The sequence below is a fragment of the Carassius gibelio genome, chromosome B2 (genome assembly GCF_023724105.1).
Source record: "Carassius gibelio isolate Cgi1373 ecotype wild population from Czech Republic chromosome B2, carGib1.2-hapl.c, whole genome shotgun sequence".
Lineage (NCBI taxonomy): Eukaryota > Metazoa > Chordata > Actinopteri > Cypriniformes > Cyprinidae > Carassius > Carassius gibelio.
In genome coordinates, this window is record NC_068397.1 from 22,801,067 (window position 1) to 22,824,387 (window position 23,321).

Below are 23,321 nucleotides of genomic sequence, written 5' to 3' on the forward strand. Positions count from 1 at the left end.
GAAGCTGCAATATCATGACAAATCATTATTGTTGATTACTACTCAATGTCTATGAATGGCGATTAATAGATTTTAATCATTTTTAATGGTGGAGATAAACAAAGTCATATTCTGTCTACAGACAAAACCACCGAACTAAATCGTTAATATTATAAATATAGTGAGCCAACAACACTCAAGTGGTCGTGGCTTCAGTCTGGTAATGTGAGTTGTACTCCCCTTATAATCAATGAAGCTGTCAAGCTTCAAAATAAATATCTTACATCTTTTCTGCAGATCGTTGTTTTTTATGATGATGAGAGAATTTGCAAATGCAGATTAACAATTCAGTCAGTGAGCGTGCACTGTCTGGAACAACTCTCGTTGCCTGCGTCCCAGTGTGCATACTACTGTACTGTCCATCCTAAATTCTATGTGATATTAGTAATTTACAATTTAGGGCAGACACGGGGGACACATGGGTTCTCCAGCTGCGGTGACGAATCCAAACGCCTTAGATTGGACAGTGCATTCATAAACTCAACAAAAACGTGCGTGATTGGGAACGAAGGCTCGTAAAAAGTACCGTAATGTAAATCAAATCGACATTTATTTATTCATTTAACTGCCATCATAGACTGTGAAGAGGCCTTTTTTGGCCCCTTATCTGGAATTTTGGGAGCATTTTGTTCATTTTGGTCAGAAAAAAACTATGGAGGTGAAGGTCGTAGATGGTTAAACACCCAACAAGGACTAGTAGACATCTAGGTTGTTGGCTGGTCGGTGCTATTTGCCATCAGAGTGGTCCGATCTGATTTAATATCTTAATTTCCTCTCAAATTACCCTTTCCATTTTACAAACATTTATATTAGGAGGAAATAAGCATGAATGAGAAGCAGGAAATCGTGAGAGTAAATTGCTAAAGCTCACTAATCACTTGTTTACGATATTTGGTGTAAGGTCACCATGACAACATGTTTTTATATTTGAGGAGTGTCTATTGTGTTCTTCCTGGGATTGGTGGATTGGTTAAATGACGGTGCAAATGTGCTGGAAAGGTCAGTGAAAAAAACTCTAAAACATGACTCTTTTAGAGATGGGCTATAAATGAACACAAAATAGGACAGGATGTTATTTCTCTGGCCACGTATCGTAAGTGCGGATGTCCTATTAATTGCTTTATTAAATTTGCTGCCTTTTCATGCTGTTTTGGACTGAAAGGAGAACACGAAGGATTATTAAAATTAGATGTGAGTGATTTTTTTATTCTTATTGAAATGTTATTGGGAACATCGGATCTGAGCCTCCCTGGGGAAACTAAGCATCTCAGATCTCTCACTTAATGCATGACATTTCTGCAGTGATATAACTGCTCCCAATGGGCTCTGTTAAGAGCTTAATCAACAGCACATACAAGAAACAGTCGGATAAATATGAAAGAGTGAAGTATTAAAGATGGGGTTGGGATTGACTTAACAAAGGCTTCACTTTAGCAGGAATTGTATTTAGTTGTAGGAAGACCTGATGATTTCACATCATAAAGCAGTCACAGGTAAGTCAAAAGTCCAGTTGCATTAAGTACTTTTTAGCAGAGATTTTGGTTGGTACCAGATTTTTTATTTATAATTTAAAAAAATTATAAAACCACGCAGTCAACTTTTAAAATGTTACAAAATATTTATATTTCAAATATATGTTGATCTTATAATTTCTATAAAAATCTTGAGGATAACCCCTCAATCATTTTAATCATGAGAAAATAATGAGAAATCTTTATTGAGCAACAAATCAGCATATTAAAATGATTTCTGTAGGATCATGAAACACTGAAGAATAAATTACATTTTACAATATTTTATATCATAGAATATATTTTCAATTGTAATACTATTTTACAATATCATAGTTTCACTGAATTTTATAATAGTTTTTAATCAAATAAATGCAGCCTTGGTGAGCACATAAGAACTTTTAAAAAAATCTGACCGACTTGAGTAACGTTTTGGAGTAGATCGTTTTCATATTCAGCTTTTTTTTCCGTGTTGCTGTAAATGTTGACAGTTTGCTGAAAATCCACTTAATAATTAATTTAAAAATGTATGCATGTGTTTATTTACCTCTACCTCTATATGTCTACGTTTATGTCTTTACGATAATATGCTGAATAATTTCTTGATCTTGACGATTTCTCTGTCGATTTCATGATGAACATTTAGCTTAAAATAAGTTCAGATAATATGCTCTTAACCTTTGAATAACCTTTCCAAAATAAATTCATTGCTGTTATCTTCAGGAAGCGCTCAGTGCTGAGTTACTCTGTTGATGTGTTAACTCTAGGCCTTTCAGTACTCAATTAGCTTGAAACAGTTATTATGCAACTTCCTCGTCACCTCAGGAGGAAATGAGGCCAGCTATAGGGTAATAAAAAGGACAACACATAAATATCACCAGCATTCATCACCTATGTAAAAATGTTTGCAGTTCAGTTAGCTGGCACGTACTCGAACACATCGTGCTGGCATTCACAAACCAGATATCCCATGAGCTCTGACTTCTTTTGTTTAGCCGCTGAGGGTTAATGCTCAACCCCTGCCCTTAGTTAGTGAAGGGAAAAAGCAGAAATCTATACATATCTGCTTATAGAATGGGAAAGGAAACAGAACAGGAGCCATGCAGGCTCCCACACTGGACGCCTGTCAGGGATGAATTTCAACAGAGATTCACCCCAAAGGTTCCTCCATGCATTGCTATCTAATGTAAATATATGTGCTGGGGCCGATGCTGATTGAGTTTTTATCCGTTTCCCCTTCGGAGCCAGTCCAGCTGACAGTAGTGTCCTTCTGAAAACAGAATGTATCCTGTTTCTGACCCCGTCCCTGTTGCTCTTACCCTACAGCACTCTAATAGGTCTAATAGGATTACATGTGCTGAGGCTGCTTTCAAAAACAGTCCTGAGCCACTGTAGCGTCTGCATGTGTGAAACAAGCTGCAGAGGCAAAAGTTGCAGAGACATTGAATTTAAAAAGAATCTTGCAGATAAATTTTAAAGACTTAATGCACGGCAGCATTTTTAGTATCCTTGAGATATTATGAGATATAATATTAGATGTGACCCTGGACCATAAATCCAGCCATAGCCCAGGTATATTTGTAGCAATAGCCAAAAAATTTGGCTCAAAATAAATGATTTTCTTTTATGCCAAAAATCATAAGGATATTAAGTAAAGATCATGTTCCATGAACATATTTTGTAAATTCCCTATACTGCAAATATATATAAAACTTAATTTTTGATTAGTAATATGCATTGCTAAGGACTTCATGTAGACAACTTTAAGGGAAATTTTCTTAGTGTTTTGAATTTTTGCTCACCCAGATTACAGATTTTCAAATAGTTGTATGTCGGCCAAAAATTGTCCTACCCAACAAACCATAACCATACACCAATAGAACATATTTATTCAGCTTTCAGGTGATGCATAAATCTCAATTTCAAAAATTTGATCCTTACGACTGGTTTCGCAAGGTCACATATTTTATATATATTAGATTTTTGACTTGTATAAACCAGTTAATTTCGTTTTGTATTGCGCAGATGAGCAAATCATATCAGTAGTCTACTTAAATTGAAAATAAACTCGAATTAAGTGCAAGAAGAGCACTCATATATTATTACACGCGTTGTAGCGCTGGTGTTATATTATGAAACTCTGACTCGGCTCCTAAAATGTTTCTCGCACTTCTCATGTGTGATTCCACCGTATTGTTGGATGCATTTCTAGCACATGCTGCCGTTGGAAGCAAAATTACGCCAACTGCTACCTTTATAGCCTAAAACTATTGCAGATATACCAGTCGCCAGTAACCAGTCCGCATTGCGAAAGGCTGAGGAAACTTAAGCAGAGTGAAAGCACAAGTCGTTTAGAATCACGCTGTGCAGGATGGTTATAAAGCGGTCCACTGCTGCCCTCTGGTGGGTGAACATTGCATTGTCTTTTACAAAGCAGTACAGATGCGTCTTTGGAAATTTCGCGTTATCAAAAGCAGGAGGCAGATCTCAAGAAGACACAGCAGCACACATATCAGACTTGGCTACAGTCCCCAGATTTCAAATATAGTAGTGAATACAAAGAGCCTTGACAAATGTTCTCATTGCCCGCTTTAAATGAGGGCAACATTTTGTTAAACCCTGAAAATCGCTTGTGTTGAGAGAGACTTCAAAATACAATACAAAAAAAAAAAAAAAAAAAAATCCACAAAAAAACATTATTAAACCAAGTTTTTTGAAGAAAACACAAAGACTTCAATATCAATAAACTTTTAATAAATAGCTTCTCATTAGTTCCTAATATTTACAGCCGTTCACCATTCACATATAAATGTTTCTATTCTTTTAGAGCACATTTTAGGCACAAATTAATTGGCTTTTTTTTTTTTCTGAGGCAATCACCAGATTTCTTTGCAAATTAGTGGCTAGTCGATGAAGTAATTATGCAGGTACAAAACAGAATGATATCCATCGTCTCTCTTCCTTGCTAGGATATATGATGAAGAATTCCATTCAAGTTTGGTCATACAGATCAATGCAATATTCAGTCCATTTTAAATAACATTTACATGGTTTTCAATGCTGTAAGAGAACATAAATGGTCCAAAATGTTAACTAAAAGAAGTTATGATGACTAAGCCTGTGGATCATCTTGTTGATTTGTCTTGAAAATAGTAAATGACAACCATACAAATAACAGAAAGTCAATAAAAACACACAAAGACAGAAATAAAGTCATAGGTATGGCACCTAAAACCAAATAAACGAAACCTAGACATCGGTTAAAAAACAACAACAACAAAAAAACCGTGATCTGAACGCACTTGAGGTTTTCTCTGGAAAAAGCAAACGTTTATGTCGAGATCTGATAAAAGTATTCAAAGTTTGTCTCACCAGAAAAAAAAAAAAAAAAAAAAGCACCGCAAATAGAAATCGGCCACAAAATTTGGGGTCTAAAATTACAACGACGTGCCCAGAAAGCTCAGCTCTAACAGAAATACCACGTTTAGAGTCTAGTATAATACCACAGAACTTTGTAACCTTGTACATCCTACAGTAGCAGCATGTGTGATATGAATTGACTGGATCTAGTGAAGCTCATCCAATAACATGTAAGCTAATCCACCCACATCAGTGCTTGCAGTAATATGAAAACTAGGTTTGCGGTCAGAATGTAAGCTCGTAACCCTGCTAGCCTGTTGTAACATGGCAGTGCTGACGTTCACAGGGAGTTTTGGCGGCGAGGCGGTCGATAAATGAGAATGAAATATGCGCAATCTCCGACAGGAGTGATACGATTGACCCTTCTCAGAGCGAAGTCTTCATCTGGGTTTGGTAAATGCAATAGAAAGTCACTTAAAGGCATCGTTTACTTCCCCTGCATGAGTTTTTGTCATGATAGAAAAGGAGAGGAAGTACAAACCATTTCATCTGATGTACAAGAACAGGAACTGTGGGCTGAAGGGGCATGATACTACAGCGATGACTGCGTGAAATGACGCTGATGACCTTCTTTCTTAGTTGCGTTTCCTCTAGGATTCAAAAAGATGATGCTCAATCTGTTGTATCAGTAGTACAAAACTAAGAAGAATCAGTAGAAAGCAGCACATCAAAAGTTAGCCTGTAACATCACAACAGACACGTTCCCTATTGTTACAGTTACCAGGTCTTTGGACAAGGAACATTTATATAATTTATATGTTGAAATTCTCAAAGAGAGAGAGAAAAAAAACCCCCACAAAAAAACCAAGTAACAGTAAAAATTAGGAAAACCGTCACCAAGTCTGTATCGGTGGCATACAACTGCGTCTGCTCGCATTTCCCTCACTTGTGCAAGGCAAAATGTCTTTAGCTCTACTTCCTGTTCCTCAAGGCCAAGGTCAGCTCCCGGTTGGCCCAGTTACGCACTTGCAATTTCTGCACCAGTCTCCACACCAGTAGAGGACGATGATGCCATCTTGTGTAAAAAGTGCACTGCACATGTGCGTTCGGGGAGGTTGGGGTGGTGATTGTGAGGGAGTTTGGGGTCTGTTGCCCATCCCGAGTCAGTGGGGCTATACACTGCTGTCCTCCAGCAGAGGCTCCTTACCCTCACAGGGGCCGCCCTGCGAACTGTGTAAGTGGCTCTGTGCGCCATTGTTGTGCTTCTTGTAGCTGCCGGACCGCAGGTTGGGGGCATTGTGCTCTGGGATGAAGAGGGCAACCAGCAGGGACAGCAACACTGAGCACGCTCCGAACAGGAAGGGAGGGCCAGGGATGATGGCACTCTGAAGAAGCATGGATAGAGTGAGATCTTTTTGTAGGTGCATGTTTTGTAATACAGAGATTTCTTCATGGTTTCTCACCTCATCAGTAGGGTTGGCCATGTTGGGTTTGGCGCCCTTCTCTGGGCTCTCTGCGGGGTCCATTTCACTGAGCTCCACGTGGAACAAGTAGAAGACGAAGCCGTAGAGCGCTGGACCCAGACCGTTACACAGACCGCGGATTCCCGTGATCATCCCCTGCACAACACCTGACACAGAAACAGGACAAACTGAATGGGACTGCATTTCTCCAACCACTTCTTTAAAAAATGGGCTTCAATACTGTATTAAATAGCAAACAGTTGTTTTGAATCGTAATCATTTCACAATATTGCTGTTATACTGTATTTTTAACAAATGCTGCCTTGTAAGAATAACAATATTCCTTCAAAAACATGAAAAATAAATAATTTGTACAAAACCAGAAGTTTTAAACTGTAGTATATTTAAGTAAAATAATTTGAGTTTGTGTATTATCCTAAATTTACACAAAAATAAAATGTAACCTAAAATATAATACAGTATAAAGTTACATGGAAAATGAAATCTAATTTATTATTCTGTCAGCATTCATTAAAACTATTAATCAGCTTATTAGAATTGACCAATTCGGAACATCAATAATAATCCAACCAATTGCATAAGATCAGACAGTCATTACTGGGTTAAAAATAAACTGAACTGGTTTATTCTGCAGTGGCTGACTGTATATTATCCTGTTTATTACTTGGCTACTAAATACATAAATACACAAAATATCAACGAGTGTAAATGGTTTTATTACTTGAGATGAGATTGCGTAGTTACACAAGAGACATGGAACTAACAAAGCTTTGTTTTTGTCCATGGAATGATGCAATAACAATAATCACTGGCTTAAGGCGGGCGTACACGGTGCGATTTTTGCTGTCGTAAGAGTTCGCATGCGATTTTTTTCAATCGTGTGGAAATCGCGTATTCTCGTATGGTCGTGGCTCGTATCATTTGCGATGAATTACGAGCCGAGCAGAGTGGCTTACGAGCACTTCCCGACCTCCCGATCATTTTTAAACATGTCTAAAAAGTTCGTGAGCTATCGGTTTGAATTCGTGCCATTTGTGTGGTTGAACGAGCCGATTTGTTGATTTATCTGAAGTTGACCAATCACGAACTAGGAAAACCACAGAAGAAGAAAGACGAAGATGGCAGCTGAAGTCTGTCAGGAACACTGTATGATGTTTCTAGCAACGTATTCCAATGCCTTTTTAGTTCTCTCTCTCCCTCCCTCTCTCGCTCACACACGCATATGTAGTTTACAGGGACTCTCCATAAACGTAAAGGTATTCTATACTGTATATCCCCATACACTACCTCTATCATCATGAAAAATGCATGTTTAAAATTTCTATTAAACACCGTATTGTATTTTTTTAAAGCCATTTGGTTTACAAGGGCACAGTCCTCACAAACCATGTTTACATTTTAATACCCATTTCAGATATTTATAAACCATATACAAGAACACACACACAGGGTAACCAAACGTCCCGGTTTCCTATTGCTGAAAAATAACCTGTACGTGTAGGAAACAGTCACAGCTCGTATCAATATTTTATTTGCAGTTATGACAGAGGGAGAGCAGTTATATTAGGCGCGTTCCACTTGAGGCACCGCTGCACGCACAGAATGATCACCTGTATGACATCAAAGTACCGCGAGAGCGATTCGAATGCATTGGATATGTGTGCTCTCATATCGCTCTCGCGGTAATGTCATACAGTGATCCTTCTATGCGTGCAGCGCTGCTTCAAGTCGAACGCGTCTATCAGCTTCATGCGATTGCTTCTGGAATTCGCAGGTTGTAAAATCGTGTCGTATATCATCTCGTCCGTACGATTTTCAGATAAACTCACTCATGCCGTGTGCGTGGACACACGATCTTCCGACCATCCGAATTCGCACCGTGTACGCCCGCCTTTATCATAATCATTCTGTGGCTAAGGTTAACTAAATGTGCCAGCCAGAGGATTTTGTGTGTAAATATTTTAAGATTGGACACTTGGCAGCACGAATCTCACCTTGTTGGTCGGGGTCTGCGTTGCGGGACACTATGGCACTGATTGCTGGGAAGGTGATGCTGGACATGGCAGCAACAGCTCCAGCGGCCCACATCATCCTAAAGAGACAAATCAACCATCAGACTCTCTCTCTCTCACACACACACGCATGCACACACACTCTCAATCGGTTTATCTTACATGCATGTGAAACTAGTTTCAGGATTACACACACACACACACACACACACTGATCCAAAACATACACTGTTGAGGTCATGTTTACTTGTCTATTTGAGTTCCAGCCAAGAGACACAGATAGATAACTTGCTGATAGCTTTCCTATAGTTCAAAGAGTAAAGCACAGTGCTAGCAACGCCAAGGTCATGTGTTTGATTCCCAGGGAAAGCATGTACTGCTCAAAAAATAAATGTGTACCCTGAATGCAAGTCGGAAGTCACTTTGGATGAAATTGTCTGCTAAATGTAAATGATGCTTGTAATGAGAGGATCAGTGAGTCAACAATCTTTTCTGGCATTTAAGTTTTTCCAAAATTATGTTTTAGGAAAGTATCTAAGCTCTAAAACATCTAGTTCAAGTGAAAATCTTATGAAATGTCACAATAAGTTCTGATTTCAAATACAAATCTGATTACAAAGTGAACTGTGCCATGTCTTATGAAGTTTGCTGCCCTCTAGTGGGTTTCTAGATGAACAACTCACCAGGGCTGGGAGCCAAAGCCGTACCAGGCCAGCTGTAGGATCTGAAAGCCAAGGCCTAACAAGATAGTGTTCTTATTCCCTATGGAACGCATCAGGATTCCTAGGACAACCGTCTGCACAGAGAGAGGAATCATTACTGTGAAGTCTTCACTGGCGTCCATTTACACTCGCACAGTGAGCAGATTAGTACGAATGCACACATGCTGTGCTGCTCAGAGTCAGGCAGTACAAACTCACAATGGAACGGGTCAAAAAAAGAAAAAAAAGCCTGGAAACCAACCTGAGCCAAGATGGACAGGATTCCCACCACTGCAATGAAGGCAGCAACAGTTTCTGGTGTAAATCTAATGACCTGGGAATTGAAGACAAAAGTTGGGTAGTTGAAAATTTACACCATTTAAGAAGATTTTATGATTTAGGTTCTAAACTTTCAATAACAGAGTTTTAGTTAGTGTGCCACAATCCAGTGAATCTAATTGTGCTAATAATGGGGTTATTTTAGTATTAACTATTAGTATTTTAAATGACTTGTTTTTTGTACGTATTCAGTTTTTATTTTAACATTACTAGTCATTTTGTTGTGTGCTTTTGTAATTTTTTGAATTTACACGCACACATTTTATATATCGTATTTTTCGGACTATAAGTCGCACCTGAGTATAAGTCGCATCAGTCCAAAAATACGTCATGACGAGGAAAAAAACATAAGTCGCACTGGACTATAAGTCGCATTTATTTAGAACCAAGAACCAAGAGAAAACATTACTGTCTAAAGCCGCGAGAGGGCGCTCTATGCTGCTCAGTGTGTGCTACAGGAGCACAGAGCAGCATAGAGCGCCCTCTCTTGGCTGGAGACGGTAATGTTTTCTCTTGGTTCATTTCTCTTGGTTCCAGTGTTAATTTTGACACGAAATTTTAATTTAGTTTTAGTCTTAGTCTTTTGACTATAATTCTTTTTAGTTTTAGTCAAGTTTTAGTCATCTGATTTGTTTTAATTTTAGTCTTATTTTAGTCGACTAAAATTGCTTGGTATTTTAGTCCACTAAAATAAGACTAAAATCAATAACAGATTTACTAGACAATTTTTTACAGCTGGTATAGGAAACAAACTTAACCAAAATATATAAAACACAAATTCAACTTTATTTCAACACAACTGTGTCTTTATTTCGATTCAAAAGCTTTTATGCAGCAACAAACACTGTCATGATAATGTAAACAATAACTAGCTGCCAATTGACCATCAATAAAAGAAAAATAACGTTAGGTCCAGGACCTTAAAGCTTACAGCTGAGCTGAACAATAAGTGCATACATTTAAAGTAAATATTTAATAAGTTGGCAGCTAGGTGGATTAAAAAAGTAACAAGATTTTATAAGGTATTCATTTGTCTAGCAATATTGTATGTTTTAAATACTACAATATTGCTAGATTTGTATGTATAATGATAGGATGTGAACATTCATGTTTCACATGACTAATATAGAAATATTTGTGATATTGTCAACAAGTAGAACATTATAAAATATACTAAACCTTATTATTAATCAAATGTATTTATCATGATATTACGTATTAGTATTGTGCTCGCATCTAATTTGAAGAAGGGGCTATTTTACAGTACTTTTCAGTTCGTAATATTTAATGCTACAACATCTACTCACTGCACTATTCCAATTTTGCTTAGCTCAATAAACAAAAGAACATCGTTGTAAAATTACATTTGAGAAAATGTCCGGGTGGCTCGTCTGTAAATGTCTTTTCAAATTGGTTGTGTTCTTGCCACGAATGAGCGCTCCGCGTGCTTTACACTTTGTTTTGTTTTGTTCGTCGTCAAACGTGAAGTGAGCTGTGGACATTTTGTCGCTCTTTTAGACAGTAGGGACTTTAAGCAACAGCTGCGAATGGAACGGCTACAGGGACCGGAAGTTTGCCGTCACACCGCTGTAGCCAAGAACGTAAAAGTCACTAAGCAACGGTAAAACAGAACAGCGCAACGCAGCATTAATTCATTTATTGAGATCTAAAAATATATATAATTTAAAAAAGCAAGAGAAGGATTGCTTTTGGCGTTAAATGACAATCTTTTGTCAGAAGAGGAGTTTTTAATATTGTATGATGTAAATAAGTCTAAAAACATAACATTTATTTACCTAACCTCTCACTTTGTAGCGACTCTGGCAAATCAGCTGTTCTCCCGTAGTAGACCGTTAAATTAGAACGTCAGAAAGTAGCAGTTAAATTCGCGCAGGCGCAATACAACGCCAGAATGGCGTTGCCGTTCCACCAGAGGCTGTTGCTTTAAGTCCCTATCACCTCTTCGAATGCCGACTTCCCGGGAGCTCATAAAAACTGAAAACCTTCGCTTCACGTCTCAATAAGTCGGGCTCTGATTGGTTCTCTTCTCTCATGCAGTCTGTTCTGTTTTGCCGGTTCTTTTGCTCATTCCTCGCATCTCTCCCGTCTGCTGATTTGATTTTCGTCACAGTCTATTTTCGTCTCGTCCTTTATTCGTTGACGATAATGTCAATCAATTTAGTCATAGTTTTAGTCTCCATCAGTGCCTTCTATTTTAGTTTTCGTTTCGTTTTCGTCGGCAAAAATATATTCGTGACGAAAATAATGACGAAAATATTTAGTCAACGAAATTAACACTGCTTGGTTCATGTCAAATCAATTTTGATAAATAAGTCACACCTGACTATAAGTCACAGGACCAGCCAAACTATTAAAAAAAGTGTGACTTTAGTCCGAAAAATACGGTATATTTATGTAACATTTTATATATATTTATATAACAAAAATGTGTTTTAATAGTTTTGAGTTTATGATAGCCACAATGTTATGAAATAAGCCTCTGATTTATGACTGATTTATTAATGGACAAACATATTAACACCAGCAGCATATGGTGTCATCCAAGCAGTTTCTATATTTAGATTAATTTCTATTACCGGTAATTTAATTTCCAGTAACTGTCAGTCACAAGGTGGAAGAAAACAAAGTATTACGTAATGATGTTTCTATGAACTGCAGTGATCAGATCAGGCTTCTGGTATTATATTCACACATCTCACAAAACCACACGCTGCTCTGCTCTGCTCTGCAATATGGGCGAATGGCCTTCTGCTAAATAGAAGCACTTTAAGGAAGATGTTAAAAAGAAAGAAAATCACATGACCATCTCAAGCAAGAACAGTTACTTCTAACCATTACTTGAAGGGTGAGGGAAGCTATGTGAAGTACGACTCACGGATATGTGACTCACATTTAGGGTATTTGCTTAAGCAACAACAAGGTTTGAGTGTTTGTATAAACGTCATGGTACATTCATGCTACCTGCAACAAACAGCAGCTGCAACCTCAGAGATCCGCCGTGCAAATACAGAAGAGTTACAGATCTGGGTCTCTGTAGTATTGATGCAAAAGGTATGAACTGTACCTGTCTGAGATACAGGAAGAAACTGGAATACTGTCCAGCCTCAGGCAGGTAAGACAGGAAGACTGTGATGCAGATCAGGAGAACCGTGGAGTCCTGGCCCACCTTACGCAAGGACTGTGAACAAGATTGAGTCACAATGAGAACACGAGACTGAGAGAGAATGAGTGGGCAGCAGCACAGCAACATGATTCATTTAACAAGAGACAAATTACATCTTCGCCATTCTTCGTCAAATGCTTGTTGTTGTACCAGTTTTTAGGTTTCAAGGTTTGCTTTTCCCCATTAAAATGGTATTAACACTGGTAGTGATTTGAGGCAAAAAGGCAACCAGAGTGTGAACAAGCATTTCAGATGGGGAAAAAAATAAAACACACACACAATACGGTTCAAAAGATTGTGGTCAATATTTTTTTTTTCATTTTTAAACTAGTCTCTTTAATGCTTATCAACATTGTATTTGTTTACGGTAAAGACATAAATTCAAACTTTCTATTTAAATGCATTTAAAAAAGTAATTTATTCCTTTAGGTGACAAAGCTGAATTTTCAGTTGCTAGTCTCCAGTGTCACAACAGAATTCTAAACATTCCGATTTAATGCTCAAGATAATCAGCTCTTTAGAAGTGAGCTCCGTGTATGAACTGTGTTCCCACTGACAAGGTCCCTACAGAGTGTTCTATGTCATCCTGTGTTCTACAGAGTGTTCTAACGTCTTCAAACATGGACAAGTGTGACATCATATATATCTGTAAATAAATGCAAATTAAATTGATGTCTCGCACACTTCAATGCACTTTGAATGAAACATATATGTTCGCTTCGAACTGGAATCATGGCGGGATATATGGTGATGTCCACTTTGCATGGCAGTTATGTTCGAAAAGAACAAACATCTGAAGCCATAAAAGAAACGTACATAATATGCAAAATAGGGGGGCGCGAGGGCTGGAATTCAGAACGGCTGCTCAAAATTCGCGTTTGAATCATCAGTGGCAAATCCTTAACATATGTACATATGCAATATCCCAAAATGCACATAAAAGTAGGTGGATGAAAACAGCTATAGACATCAGTTACTCACTGCAAAGGGGTCTGCCTGCTCCCATGAGATGGGGGCTCCCCATGAAGCTGGTCTCATCTTCTCAGGCAAGGACTCAGGAACCGCTACCAGGATAAAACAGATGTCTAGCAGAGCAATTGCTGTGGCAAGGATCACCACCACAGTATCTCCATAGGTCACTGACAAGTAAGCACCGATCGCTGGGCTTGTCACCAAACTGGCTGCAAAGGTGGCCGATACCTGTGGGCGAGGAACAGAACCTTGAGATAAATCAACTGTGCTGACCGCAAGGGAAATGTTCATCGATGCAATTAACATATTCATTTCTTATTTGCAGGGCAAAAGTGGAAACCGCAGACGGCTGTCAAAACAACAGGAAACCAATATCCGCCAAAGCGCAACAAAAAGAGTAAGTGCTGCTGCACGCATGCTGTGAAGTCAGGTTACAGCACAACATCAAAGGGAAGTCATGAATCATGGTCCTCTGCTCACCAAGCCATATGCTGTGCTCCTTTCATGCTCCTGAGTGATATCGGCCACATATGCAAAGATGACAGAGAAAGTGACTGCAAACACACCAGACATGGAGATCACCGCAAAGTACCACCTGTGGGATCAGACAGAGAGAAGGAGATGATCACCAGAAAAATCCTTAAATTAAATGCTTCAAACTTGATAGTAGGAAACAGCTTTCCAAAATAGCTTAAAATTAAGATGATATAAACAAATCAATTAAATGACAATTATGCAACCTTTAATAATGCAAAAGTTACAATAAATACAATAACTATCTCACTGTAAGGTTAAACTCACAACAGTATATTTTATAAGGGATAATGTATATCCAGCTTGTTGTTCTCGCAGAAAAAACCCCAGACAGGGTGATCAGGACCCAGACGTGAAGCGGAGGACAACCTGCGAGAATTACCAGCTGGATGTACATTATCCTGCTTATTACACAGCTACTTGCCACACAAGTAAATTTAGATGCAAAATATTGATTGGAGTTGAAATATTTGAATGCAAAAGCTTCCGTGAAGATGGCAAATTCGATTCAATTCAAATTCAAAATTCTAATTCAAACTAAACGGGCATTTAAGGGAAACGGTGCAGTCAAACCATGTATAACAACAACATTTCACCACAAAATAATTTAGGCAATAAAATAAATTTTATTTTTTTAAAAACCTTAACAGTTTGTTAGTTCTCTTATAATCCATTACAGCATACAAAACAGTCATAGCAAGATGGCAGCTGCTGGGTTTGTATGAAACAAGAGCGAGTCTGTGATACCAGGATGACATAGTTAAACAATTGAGAATTGTGTACCATTTTGAATCTAGTTTTAATATTTTATCAGATAAACAAATATAAAAAAAAAAAAAAAAATATATATATATATATATATATATATATATATATATATATATATATATATATATATATATATATATATATATATATATATATATATATATATATATATATATATATATATATATATATATATATATATATATATATATATATATATATATATATATATATATATATATAGGCAATATAGCCATAATGCTTTTGCAGAGATTAGTATTGGTTTAGTAAGTTATTTCAGAAAAATCATCAAGAAATTATGTTTTAATTGCCTAATAGTGCTGCACCATATCATCCCTGAATAGGAATTAAGATGTAGGGCCCTATCTTGCACCCAGCGCAATTGACTTTGTACACCGACGCATGTGTCATTCCTATTTTGCACCTGCGCAAAGCGCGCTTTTCCCTCCACAGAAGCACGTCGCTAAACTAGTGAATGAACTTGCGCTCCCTGGGCGGTTCAGCGCAAAAAAGGAGGCGTGTTCCGGCGCAAACAATCCCTGGTGCTATTTTGCTGTACCATTAAACAATTGCGCCACTGACCAGAAAAAAACTAGTCTAAAGTCAGTGGCGCGTTGCGCGTTGTTCATTATGCTATTTTAAGGGCGCATGCTTGACCATAATGTATAGCGTGCACAACGCGCATACACTTTGCTCATGTAATCTACACAGATGCAACAGTTATTTTTGGAAATCATAAATTGTTACACTTAAAAAAAAATATTAACACATGAGATGACGGAAATCATTGTGGTGTGCCACGAAGATGTGAAAAAATAGGCATAAATCTAGCTTACAAATTATTCAGGCTAATTGTAGTAATTAAGGATCAGACCTGTTTGAGGTCATATATGTATTTAAGGACATCTGACAAATTGGTTTGTCCGTCAAGAACCAGGAAAAAAAAATCGATGAAACAATTGTGGCTATTTCCTCCCACGCCTGTTTAACCGATGCTATTTTGGGTGGGTCTCTCCCATCCCCATACAACACAACTTCTCTGTCTTTCACTGCTCTTACAAGAACATCAGTCTCCTCGGCTGTGAACCGCTCCTGGCGTGCGCCAGGTAAATACGCCATAATAATAGCAATCCATAATGGAACTTGCGCACCTGCTTTTAAAGGGAATGTTGGATGACGCTCTGATTGGTTTATTTCACGTTACGCCCAAACCACACCTATGAATAATGAAGCTACTTCAGACCAACCCATTTTAGATTTGCGCCGGGCGCAAGAGCCATTTATCCCGCCGGGAAAATAGCAACAGCGCCGAGACCCGCCCACAAAGTTACTTGCGCTTCGCGCTTTGACACTTGCGTTTCAGATCGTTAAAATAGGGCCCGTAATGTTAAGGTGTAGGTTGATCTAGGTTTTTTATGTGCGGTCTATATAGTTGGTGATTCTTGAGTCTTTGCCTGTACGCAATGGTCTCCATGTAAGAGACATACCATGGGCTGATCTTCATGAGAGGGATGGGAGCGCAGGTGAAGAACACGGTGAGCAGCAGGAAGGACTTCCGGCCCCACACATCTGACAGAGCACCGATTAGTGGAGCACTCAGAAAAGACAGCAGGCCCTGCGTGAACACAAAGACTCCCTTTAATGACACATTTACTTCAAAGTTATGAAAATACCTAAATGACATGACCAGAGCTTGTCAGGATGTGATAACAGGATGTTTGACAGTAACACTCAGGTCAGGCTGATCACAGAATCTTCTTTATCGGTCAGGTTTAAAAATGATACATTAAGTACCCACAGGGAGAAGAGGAAAAAAGCACGAGTAAAAGCGTACAGCTGAAGTCATTGTCCTACCTTGACACCATGAATAAGTCCGTTCATCAGGAATGTGTGCTGGGGGAATGTCTGATGTAACACCTGAAACAAAAACACAGATTGACCATAAATGTATGCTACCAACTGATAATCGGTTGGCTACAAAATAACCATGAGCTGGTAATTATTCACTAGCTTTACTCTCGGACCATATTCAGAGAAGCACTGCTTCTGCATAACAATAACGATTGGGTGATTCATCACAATACATTTACACAGACTTTGCTCACAATATAAAAGTATGTAACATCATGAACCATACAATGATTTTAATGCAATTTTAGACTCATTTCAAGATTCATCTTTCACTCATTTAATAACATTTAACAACTGACTTTATTAATCATGTATTGTTATATCAGTGCGTATAATCACAATATACAACATGTATAGCAGAGTACAACATGTCAAAATATTAATAAATGTGTTTATGTAGTACACAACTGTAGAAAACTTGCCTAATATTTTACTTCATGCATTTAACATTTTGATTGTACTTGGCAACAACAAACAAGTCTGATTAAAACAGAATAAAAATAAAAAAATGAATACATATCTGTATCTCTACTTATTTGCTCTGAAAATGCTTGCATGTTAAATATCCTCAAAAAGCTAAAAAAAATACAACAAAATCCATTTCCATATTAAAATGATTAATAGGGTAGAAAACCATCTGTTATCTGTAATGTCCGTGTCAAATACCCAAGCTGTCCACAAGCTAAGTTTGATCTATGATCTAAAACGTCATTTGTTTTTCCAGATAAATGAGGGTCATTTGTTATTGCTGCTTCTTTTTTGTGTAGGTAACAAAATAACCACATTGAGTCCAAAACATGTTGTTTTGACTGTGCAATGAAATGACCAACCTGTAATAAAGTACAAGACAAGGCTGTATTTAAACAGCAAAGTTACTTCTTCATTCTGAGAGATTAACTGTTTTCTATTTGAGGCCAAGCACACGTACTGTCATTGCCGTTGATGGCAGTTGCAGGCCTCTAACTGGAGCAATGATTCTCACAGCTTGATTAATCATTAAACTCACTGTATACAACAATATCAATGTTTTACATACTTAAGAGTACTAAAGATATCTGTTCTTTTATGACTGGGAGACAAATCAATTGACCTGTATACACATTCAAAGACAACGTCTTCAGTTCCAAGAGGTCCAAAAGTCTCACAGGGAACATTAAGCTTTACTTATACAGCAGCATGGTTAATTCTTGATTCTTCTAGGCTTAAAAAAAGAAGAAAAAAAATTGCATTTATCGGTTATTTTCTAACTGCACTGATATAACAGACTTGAATAAAAGAGAAAACGAACTGGTTATTGGTAATTCAATGTTGTTGGTCTGTTGTAAATTAATTAAAGAATCTGCTTGTATATAGGTCAGATTCATACAATGAGCATGGAAATATGGACAGAAATGTAATGGTACTTTTCCCCACTCTAAATGTGAGAATGAATGCTGTGAACAGACTGTTCCGTTGTTCTGTTGGGAAATGAAAACAAAGCATGTCAACACATTTCACCTGCTGTGTTAGTTTGATATGGCACTCAGATTTTAGGGTGCGCTGAAGCAGAGCTCGACTGCACTGTCTGAAAGAGCAAAACTGTGTCTCTCACTGAGACATACGACTTGTTAGTGTGCCATTTAGCTTGAAGGGTTTGTTAGGCTCATTAGTGCTTCAGTATCAGAGCCAGAGGCTACTAATCAAATAAAAGGCCAGAGCAAAGAGCACGGAGGCGACTTTCTGGCTCAACAACCAGCTAAATGCAAATCCTCCTCCCAAATTAGGAAATGAGGACAATGAAGGGACAAAAAAAAGGGTCAGTTTATTCATATATGAGACAATAAAAAATTAAGGGTCAATTTAATTTTCAGCCACTACCAATAGCCAGTAATATAACCTTAAAAACTCATCACTAGTGAAATTACATTATTATGTTACATTCATTTTCTATATTAAAAAATAAAATACAGCATTCATTTGTTCTCAAACTTTTGTATATTATATATATATATATATATATATATATATATATATATATATATATATATATATATATATATATATATATATATATATTAGGGGTGTAACGGTTCACAAAATTCACGGTTCGGTTCGATACGATACACTGATGTCACGGTTCGGTTCGGTTCGGTTCGATACGTTTTAGATACAGCAAAATGTAAAAACATCTCAACTTTTCAGAATGCCGCAAGCGCACCGCGGGTCATGTGACAAGAACCAACCAATCAGCTTCATCCTTTCCCGTAACAAGGTTGAGAGCTCAGCCAAGATGAAGGAACAGCTGATCATAGTTGTATATGGATTGCAATTTTGAAATAAATTTAGTAGCAGAGCTACTGCAAGCGATTTTTAGAGCTGCAAATCCATTTATCCTTCGCTGAAATTTCCGCGTCTCATGGAGAGAGCACGTCATTGTTGCTTAGCAAAGACAGACGCCTCATGAGCGCTTCTGCCCGAGCGCTTTGGAAAGGAGGAGAAAGACGTGCTTAGCGTTTTCCACGCGTTTTTAGGAGCGATATGTGAACGGCCCCTAAGGCGCTCGCTCACTCAGCACGCGCTGAAGGCTCATTGCAAAATGTCTAATGCATTTAACAGACCAGAAATATAAGATCCTAAAATAACCAACAGGTCTGGTGTTTGGGTTGGATTCCCTGTAAGCTATAGTGTCTAAATGCTGCAGGGATAGTTTGCTGCGTGCATGTTTCTCCTTTTTTTCGTCTTTTCCCAGATAGTACTGACGCATATATCCCAGATATTCCCCTGGTGTTTTTTTTTTTTTTTTTGTATTCCCGCTGGTGTACCCTGTCATGTTGCAGATGCGACATACCGTTGTTTTTTTATCCACCACTCTCTTGCCATCACCATTATAGCTTAAAGGGAATCCAAAGTGCACCCAAACACCAGACCTGTTGGTTATTGGGGGATCTTCTCATTTCTAGTCTGTTAAACGCATTGGCCATTTTGCAACGAGCCTTCAGCGCGTACTGAGTGAGCGAGCGCCTGCTGAGTAGCCTAACATAAACATATAAGTTGGTGTTTTCTTCTTCTTTGGGAGTGTCAGGGGCATTGCCTGTTACGTTGTTTGGGTTATTGGGCTACCTTGTTGAACGCATATCATTTTATTTCTATCTCTCTCTTTTTTTTTTTTTTTTTCCAAATATAATTAATTACTCCAACGAACCGTTCGGTATACATAATGCGTACCGCGTACCGAACCGAAAGCGTCGTACCGAACGGTTCAATACGAATACGCGTATCGTTACACCCCTAATATATATATAAAAACACACACACACACACTTAAATGCATATTAATATGTATTGAGCTTGGCCTGATTGGTCCAGATTTCACTCTAAGGGGTTGCTGACTTTTACTGAAAGTGAAACCCAACACTGCTTTCAATTCATGCATTATTCAAGAAAAGGAAACTGCAATTCCACTTTGCATGCAGTGTAAATCTCAAGGAAACACCGGCTACAATCAGAGCCACAGATCACTTTGAGACAAAAGGTTGTGCAGAATGCTGTGACTGTCCTGGATACAGTGTCAACAATAGTATCATGCTGACCGGCATAAAAACAATTGGCACAAAGATACAAAGTAAATCCCAGGTTCAGCTTCATTTTCAACCATGTGTCCTGACAAACCCTCCATAGCCTTCAGAATAAAAAGGTCATTATTAGCATGACAGCGTTTGATGTTTTAATATGGCTGGGTCCGTTATACTCCGCTGAAACAATCAACTAAAACTGAATGCTTCATTCTGACCCTCTCCATTTGATCAGGATTAATTTATTCAGTTCAAGCCTTCTCAGATTCAGGCAATGGGAAATGTCTATCCTTGTAATGGATACAAAAGGAAGGAAGGATGAATATAAATATTAATTGCTTGTAATTCGCTCTGATCTGAAATGTGAATGAGGGCGATGAAGCAAAACTGGTTTACCGTAAGCATGGGAGTGGTGAGCAGTCCCCAGGCGAAGAACTCCAGGAAGATAACCACCACCGCATGATAGACACTGGGCTCTCCAAACCCCTGTGGCTAAACAAGAAGGACGTACATTACTAATGATGTTACTACAAACAAACTAAATCAGGCTGGAATGTGAACAACAGGGATAAAGGAAGAAATAAGGAGGAAGTTTGGACAAGAGAAATAGGAGAAGGCTTGATACACAAATATAATATTTGACTTAACGGAGGTTTTATCATCATTTATTACCACTAAATAAACAAGATCACAGTTTGCAATAACAGGGTCCAAAGGGCCTACTATGCCAAATTCATTATCTAACACTATCTCTTTATCTAGTGCACTGCAAAAGCTTTCACTTTAGTTTTCACTAAACCAATCCCTAAAAGCCCCAAATTGCCTTGCCATACCCTTATTGAAATTATGCATGCTAAACATCAGAAGTGACTTAAATGGTATGCAAGAAAGCCTGCACTCCTGTGTATAATAGCCTGCAGACTGAGCTCAATGCAACAGATCATTAGAAAATGGGGAGAAAGAGCCGTGGGCTTTGTTGAACTGTGCAAACACATCTTGAATAGCTTGACTGTATTTGTAAAAGCTCTTAAAGTTCAGAAGACCAAAATATTAACTGCTGAATTTGAAGAGCTACTGCTGATACCTAGAGCTGTTATTGTGTCAAACAAAATGATTTTCCAGGAGTCTCAAGCTTATCACTTGTACAATAAGTCAATGATTAGAAAGCTCTTGTTATGTACAACTTGTTACAGTGTAAAACCATCTCGCACTTCTTGGAAAATGTGTAGTGTGTTCAAATTACATATTGAAAAAATAAAAAATAATTTACTTTCATAGCAAACATATAATGTAGCCTGGTACAAAATTACCATGCAACTCAGGGGGTTTGTGATGCAAGTTTATAAAAATCTAATCATTTGTTAAACTGAATGTAGCATTAAAATAAACAAACGGGGCTTCACAATTAATTAAATTTAAACAGAAATAGATCTTATGGAATCATAAATTATAAAAACAAAGGCTACAATTTAATTGACGTGCTTCTTTTTGGGAATGCAAAGACAGGTGGTTCACTTTATTTACATTTACATAATTTCCAACGTTTAGTGCTTTTTAGCAGTATCAAAAACAAAAGAGGTCAAAACATTACATGTTAAAAGCTTTTGGGTTTTAAATGTTTGAAAGTGAAGAAATGAAAGACAAATATATATATTTTGTAACTTGCATTAGACCATGCAGACAAGCACAGGTTACAAATGCATGCACAAAACACCATGATTTCAGTGTGTAGAATTAAATTTAGTTTTACTTCATAATTAATATTTATATTTATATATTATATAATTAACATAATGCCTTTGTAGTCTTTTCAAACATTTCTGAGTTTAAGACCTTCAAAAATGTATTGAGATGTGTTTCCTTCATAGACAATGGTGCCATAGACTACACAGTATTTCATGGGAATTCACTCTACTTGCTTGATCGAATACAATTTGACAGCCCATTAGCAGTTTTCTTGACATTATAAGGACAAATCGAATCTTTTTAAAATATGTTTACAACCAAAACACAATGATAAAACCATAAACAAATAATTATTGTAGAGAACACATCAGGTGAACTGTCGGACAAAACATATCATAAAATGCATGTTGATTTCTATTCTGATGGGACACCCACTTCTTTCACTTATGGTCACCTTAAAGATTATTTATCTTAATAAATTATTCATTATCATAATTTCAAGCTTCAAGTTTCATTTCCAGGTTTTAAGCATAAGGTAACTCACTCGATGTCAACGCAAGCCATGATTGATCTGGTTGGCATTCTCGCCAGCTGGCTTGTTGTTTTCACTATGGGCTGCCTAATGAAACTATTGTCTCTCACAAATTACTGTACATTTCTTCTCGTAAATAAGGAGAAACGAGTTTACATCACGAAACAGATGAACTCACTAAAAGGTGTCTGAAAGGTTGCAATCGAAACTCAATGTAAAGCTGTTACAGCTCATCCTGTAAAAAACACCTGCTTAGCTTGCTAGCCCTGACTAGCATATGGCTAACTGCCACAAAGAAATGTTTTACTCACAGTGCCTCCATCTTTAATGATGATTTTCTTGGCTAGAAGAATGCTGCGGTTCAGCCGCTTTTTCTTCTTTTTCTCTCCAGTCATTGTTAACTTATATCCATTCTTGTTTGTGGGAGATGGACCTGCGAGGTGTGGCTAAATATTACAGTTTACCGTTAGCATCCACGATAAGATATGCGACTTCCTGTCGTCAGTCCTGGCACTCGGGGGTCCGGCCCATATTTCTCAACGCGGGCTTCTTATTGGTCAAAGTCATACGGGAGTGGTTTACCTCGCGGTTTGATTGGCTGAGTACATTGTCCGCGCGAGTGAATCCAAAGTGCTTATTACCATAATCGGCACGGGAACACAAAGCAATGAGGAATCCCTCTGTCTTGTAAACTGCTGACTGTTGTGCTATTTTAT

General features: G+C 37.8%; 1 protein-coding gene and 1 long non-coding RNA gene across 4 annotated transcripts; one reads left to right on the top strand and one right to left on the bottom strand.

The window, feature by feature from the left end:
* Positions 1–937: 937 nt before the first annotated feature.
* Positions 938–16,488, top strand: LOC127951309 (uncharacterized). Its single transcript, XR_008152641.1, has 3 exons — positions 938–1,230; positions 13,928–13,999; positions 16,358–16,488. It is a non-coding gene; the product is annotated as an uncharacterized LOC127951309 (long non-coding RNA).
* On the bottom strand, positions 4,283–23,138 carry LOC127951308 (hippocampus abundant transcript 1 protein-like). 3 transcript variants are annotated; one of them, XM_052549133.1, is made up of 12 exons: positions 22,917–23,138; positions 20,784–20,879; positions 16,780–16,842; positions 16,413–16,540; positions 14,083–14,197; positions 13,612–13,830; positions 12,532–12,645; positions 9,370–9,441; positions 9,090–9,202; positions 8,389–8,486; positions 6,374–6,540; positions 4,283–6,295 (listed from the first exon to the last, which is right to left on the bottom strand). In XM_052549133.1, exons 1-12 carry the CDS (start codon positions 22,998–23,000, stop codon positions 6,083–6,085), a joined length of 1,482 nt encoding a protein of 493 aa, XP_052405093.1. In that variant the 5' UTR covers positions 23,001–23,138; the 3' UTR covers positions 4,283–6,082. The 3 variants fall into 3 exon arrangements, with proteins under 3 accessions (XP_052405093.1, XP_052405094.1, XP_052405092.1); XM_052549134.1 differs by having other exon boundaries at positions 20,784–20,873; positions 22,917–23,121; XM_052549132.1 differs by having other exon boundaries at positions 4,283–6,540; positions 22,917–23,124.
* Positions 23,139–23,321: the final 183 nt, after the last annotated feature.